Below are 6,096 nucleotides of genomic sequence, written 5' to 3' on the forward strand. Positions count from 1 at the left end.
TATAATGTACATAAAATTATCTAACTTCTTGCATAATCATTTTCAGATCTGAGGAATTAAAATTTTCAAGCTCTTTGAGAAAGGTACCTTTTCTTCATGTGTTTTAAATATGTAGATCAATTGGCTTATTTTAAATGGCCCTGTGCATGGTGAGTTGTTATGTATTGAATGGTTGCTTCCCAAATACATCACAGAATTATACAAATATATCTGTCATTCAGACTAATAAATAAAATAGACTCCCTTTTCCTGATCGGTTTTTAAAATGCATTAAATTACCTGCTTGTGGTACGCATGGACTGGACAGTTTATTGATTTTTTTTTTTTTTTTTTTGTAACAAGAATGCTTGGCTTTGGGTTTTTGGCAGTAGGGAACCTGCAATGAAGTATTTCATTTGAGAAAAAAGAGTTATTTTAAACCTATTTGAATTTATACTGTCTCCTTTTTTTCCCCGTCTGTGATAAAAAGTCTTTTTTTTTTTTCTTCCAGGTTTGCAGCTAAAACTGTGCACAGTGGGTCATTGATGCTAGTCACAGTGGAACTGAAGGAAGGCTCCACAGCCCAGCTTATCATAAACACTGAGAAAACTGTGATTGGTTCTGTTCTGCTGCGGGAGCTGAAGCCTGTCCTGTCCCAGGGGTAACCTGCTTACATCTGGACTTCAGAATCTGGCACACAACAAAAGTGCCTGGCATCCACTACTGCTGCCTTTCATTTATAATAATAGCCCTTCCATCTGGCAATGGGGGAAGAATACACTCTTGACATTCTTGTCTCCTGCTTTAGAATGCTAGTGTGTATCCATCATGTATGCAATACTTTCCCCCTTTTCGCTTTGCTAACCAAAGAACATATATTTTACTGTCAGTTATCTCAACTCCTGAATCCATGTGGCATTTTCTCTGTCCTACTTCTTTTGGCCTCCTCATCTTCCTTCTCTTTCGACAATGATGGACGTGAATCAGATATTTAAATGTATTGAAAATCATCTTCTATTCAGCAGTAAGCAAACATTAGCAAAGAAATAGCTTCGCGGATGAAAATTAGATAGCATACTTTTTTAAATTAAATGCAAAAACATGGTCTCTGCAAAATTTTGTTCTTTGAATTTCCTGGTATTGAAATTGGTTACTGACAACTGTCATCATGAAATTTATTTCTGAATAATAAGATAAATAAACTAGCACATAAATAGTGTTTGTCTCTATATTTTTAATGAGAAACTGTTTATAATCCCGAAGTTCCTATGCTGAGCTTTCTGTCTTATAAAGTAAATATTCTGAGTGTTACATTATCCAGAGCATCAAGAAGGCTTAGTTAGTGAGAGAGAAAACAGTTTCAAATCTTAGGTAAATTTTCTATTTTGTTACAGAGTAGTTAACTTCAAAGAAAAAAATAGTGTATTTAATAACAAAAAAATCTTTTGTGTTATAAAATACATCTCTTTCTGGGCAGTTTTAATGTACTAGTAGAGATTTGATTGTAAGATCTCCTATTCCTGCTGAATAAATTCTTTGATTTTCATTTTTCCTTTACAAACCTTGGTATTCAACTTTGGTAGGAACTAACTAGTATATACTTAATTGTAGAAATTTAAAAACTAGTTATACGATCAACATATTATGATGTTTTCTTCTAATGTTTAGTAATTCTAGACTCATTACTGTTCTTAATGAGATTGTTCTGTAATCAGAAAAACTATTACCTCTTTAAAACCAGTTGAAATTTTATTTACCTTTCGTGTGTGTGTGTGTGTGTGTGTGTTTGTGTGTGTGTGTGTGTGTGTATTTGACTAGGGATCAAACCAGGGCCCCCTACATGCTAGGCAAGTGTTCTACCACTGAACTACATCCCCAGTCCTTACCTTTCTGATAACAAGATAATGGACTTTGGGATAATATAAGCAAGTCAGTTCTTTTTGTTTAAAGCCACATAAGTGATTCTTTTGTTGTTGTTTAGTTTGGTTTGGTTTAATTGGAGGTGTTGTCTCACTGTGTAGCCCAAGATGACCTGAGACTTCTGTGCTCCAATAATCCTCTGCCTCAGCCTCCTGAGTAGCTAGGACTATAGACATGTACCAAAGCACCTGTCTACAATATTGATTTTTTTAAAATAAAAAGGAAGATGCATTGAAACATTTTAGAGCATACACAAAGGGTTAAAAAATGTATATTCTGGGCTGGGGATGTGGCTCAAGCGGTAGCGCGCTCGCCTGGCATGCGTGCGGCCCGGGTTCGATCCTCAGCACCACATACCGACAAAGATGTTGTGTCCGCCGAGAACTAAAAAATAAATATTAAAAATTCTCTCTCTCTCTCTCTCTCTCCCTCCTCACTCTCTCTTTAAAAAAAAAAATGTATATTCTTAGAACATAAACTTTGAGAGGAACAAAACAGACTATGGAAAATTATTTAAATTTTCAAGTTTAAAAACTGGAGAGAAGCTGGGTGTGGTGGTGCATGCCTATGATCCTACCAACTCAAGAGGCTGAAGTAGGATTGCAAGTTCAAGGCTAGATTTGGCAACTTAGCAAGGCTCTGTCTCAAAACATTTTAAAAAACATTGGGGATGTAGCTCAGTAGTAAAGCACTCCTGGGTTCAACTCAAGTACCACCAAAAAAGCTGGAGAAAGTAAACAAAATGGTTAAATTTTTCTGTTGCTGAAATATAGCAGTGAATTTAAGAGAAAAGAAGTAGTCATTTGCCATATAAACATGTTTTGATCAACAGTGGACTGTCCTTAGGAAGATGGACCTGCAAGATTATATCATCTAGTGACTTCATTGATGTAAACAGACTTTGTGATGTTTATGCAATGCTGAGTCACTAACAAACATTTCTCAGAATGTCCCCATCACTTAAGTGGCACAGGATCGTATTGCTGTAAAAGCCAAATGGTTCTCATTCTGAAGCCTGTGTGCTGTAGTAATATGCCCAGAAGCAACTCTATATAATTGCTGTCGGTTGGCATTTCTCTCATTATCCCTATTTCTCAGGGCTTCATAACTTCAGATTTTTAATCAATGACTTTTGAAATGTTATACAGAATTTGACAGACTAAATATCTATTTTGGGGGGAAAATTATTGTCATCAGGCAGGGAAAATGCATGTTATGATATAGAATCTTTTAACATCTACTAAATTTTTTAACATCTACTAAATTTTGTATGCTTGAGATTGTACTAAGTAATTTACAGGAATTAACTTATTTAAGTTTGGAGCAATGCATTGAGTTCAGGTATTGTTATTATCCCCATTTTTTAATTAGAGCATTATAGTTATACATAGTAGTTGGGTTCATTTTGACAAAAGTCATACATGCATGGAATTTAATTTACTCCATTTCAGTTAAGGTACTTGTCTTTGAAATTAGGTCAGACATTTGTATTTTTTAAAACAGGAAATTTCAGTAGGACTTTACTTTTAAATAAGTTATTTTTGGCCGCCAACTTTTAAATTTAAAATCTATATTAAATCAGTACTACAATGTAGTATGAACTAGTTAATATTTAATGGATATATCAGTTGTATAGTTACCTATTATTTGAAGTAGTTTCAACTTAGCATCATTAAAATATTTTCCCATAAATTAAATCAGAAAAATGACCAAAGTAATAAATTTAAGGTTTGTCTTTTTCTTTTACAATGATTCAGAGTTCCTTGCTTCATATTTTCTTTATTGTAATCATGATTATCTTTAAATTTTTCCATTGAATCAAGCTAGCCAATGTTGAATTCTTTTTTTTTTTAAGTTGTAGTTGCCACAATATCTTTATTTATTTTTATGTGGTGCTGAGGATTGAACCCAGTGCCTCACACATGTGAGGTGGGCGCTCTACCACTGAGCTTCAGTCCCAGCCCTGAATTCTTAATTCTACCTATATCTTTTCATTTTAATGATCACTTAGTAGGACATTTTATGTACACCAATATTGAAGAATGGCTCTCATATTATTTTTCAGACAGCCTCATATTTGGTAGAAAAAGAATTTTTTTTTTGTCCTAAAGAGACTATAACAAAGTACTTATAATAACTTACAAAGTTTGCCCTTATAACTCATGTTTCTATTGTTAGGAATTGAGATGTCACATTAGAGAATGTAAAAATCCAGAATGATGATGAATACCAAGGGGAGTTCGTTTAAATTTGGGGTAAAGGAAAACCTAACGTTGTTCCCTCCTGTTCCTACTTTATCATCTTTCTGACCTTTTTAAATAAGGAATTTGGTTTAAAGAGAGAGCAAACAGTGGTAAAGTTCCTGGTTAAGTCCCCCATTACCAGAGAGGGGAAGAGAGAGTTAAAAACCTCTTTTCACAGAATAAGAGTGGGGGAAAGAGCCTGCTGGTATAACACAAAATTAACACAGATGACTATCTCATCTTTTACTTAAAGACTGTCCAATAAGCATTTGGGGGGGGGGGGGCGGGGGGTATGGTCAATACAAGATGATGCTCTATATCCCTCACCCCAAAAAACTCACAATTTAACTGTCAAAAAAGAAGTGATGACGTGGACCTCACCACATTAACAAGCCCTGGTTTGCCACAAATTTTTGCTGTGTACCACTAATGTAGTCTCACCTTCCCCGCACCCCTCCTTCCCTCTGGTGCCAAGCCAAGCCACTTCACATCATCAGCCCCAGACCTCTTTACCTTTGCCCCCTCCTCACACAGGCAGCCCGACCAGACTGGCCAGTAATAGGGTACACATTTGTTTTGTTCTTCTATCAACTGTAGGTTGGTTAATCAAATGACATGTACTTGCAGACCTCAGTTGGTTGTCTCTAAGCCCTCTTTCTCCTTCCCTCTGCCTTTTAGCTTGACCATTCAACAGGGAAAGTTTTCATGATCACTTTCACTGTCTTCCTGAGATTTTGGAGGAACAACAACCAAAAAATGGTAATAAGTATTTCACACTTATGATAGTGTTAGTTATAATCTTAGATGAGTGGAAATTATGACTAATAGAAAAACGTGCCCTTGGTGGATGGACCAGAAGATTCTTTCTGAGTCTTCACAAAGTCTCCATCTCCTGTCTTTGTGTCTGCCTGACAAACAGCATTCAGCACGCTCACTGAATGCTTTACTCTCAATGTTGGTAACTTTACTTCTTCTACCACTTTCCAGCCGTGTTGTAGAGTAAAGAGAATTTTATGATCTGACCCAGGAAGCCACCCGTTTTTCTGAGGAAAAACATTTTCCATATGATCACTTGACCAACAGACTTGGAGCATAGCTGTTGGGAAGCTGAGATGGTTTGTGAGAAACAACGCTGTGAGGCAGTGGCATGATTGCCAAACAGCAGCCAGTGTCACTGGGTGTAGGGAAAGAAGTGATCAGTGGGCGAGAAGTCTCAACTGAGGTGATGAAGCCTAGTTCTAAAAGTGAGGTGGCCTTTAGAAAAACAGAAAAGTGTTTCCAGGAGTGGCAAAAGGGAGAATATATAGTCCTCAGTTAAGGCTGTGTCTTTAAAGTGTTTTTTAAAACGCCATTGTACAGAAAGCAACATTGGCCACATGTCAGAAAGTGGTGTGGTTCCTGTTCTTGCCTCACGTCTCCATTCCCTTCCCATAGTCTTTCTGTCCTTAAAGTCATTCTCAATGGCCTGCAGTAATTTAGGGAAGAAAGCAAACAGTTGAGGTGTGTGGATGGGGATATGCTGCATTAGTGAACGGTGTAGAGGCAGAAATGAAGATAGGGACCTGTTGAAGTAGCGTTGGCTCTGGCTTGTAGGCTGAAGTGAGATCTTTCCTTGGGCATTTTAGTTATCTTCTATGCCATTGCAGGTTCTAAAATGAGTCTTTTCAAACTTCTAATCAAAATATCTAAATTCCACTAGAGTCTGTTTACTAGTTAAGTATGAGATGAGATGATACTAAGATGTCTAAATCTTTTCACTTGGTTTGGTTTTTCTGTGAAGCCAGTATAAGACATAGTCACTGATCTGCCTAATTTTTAGTTGATTCTGTAAATCTAAAATGAAGATCCAAAACCCTCAAACCCAAATAAGGAATTATTAGAACCAACTTGAATTTCTCTTTAATGACAACCTAAAACATTGGTTTCTCCTCTACAATCTTGAGGGCCAGAGACA

General features: G+C 36.5%; 1 protein-coding gene across 2 annotated transcripts in view; it reads left to right on the top strand.

Annotated features, from left to right (window-relative positions):
* Positions 1–1,196, top strand: part of AP3B1 (adaptor related protein complex 3 subunit beta 1) — a 263,662-nt gene extending 262,466 nt beyond the window's left edge. The window contains exons 27-28 of one of the 2 annotated variants that reach the window (XM_081280209.1): positions 47–83; positions 491–644. In XM_081280209.1, coding sequence (XP_081136335.1) covers positions 47–83; positions 491–502 — 49 coding nt within the window. In that variant the 3' untranslated portion in view covers positions 503–644. Of the gene's footprint in view, positions 1–46; positions 84–490 lie in introns of both variants that reach the window. The other variant, XM_081280208.1, reaches the window with a different exon arrangement.
* Positions 1,197–6,096: the final 4,900 nt, after the last annotated feature.

The sequence above is a fragment of the Spermophilus citellus genome (genome assembly GCF_964194105.1).
Source record: "Spermophilus citellus genome assembly, chromosome: 1".
NCBI classification, from domain to species: domain Eukaryota; kingdom Metazoa; phylum Chordata; class Mammalia; order Rodentia; family Sciuridae; genus Spermophilus; species Spermophilus citellus.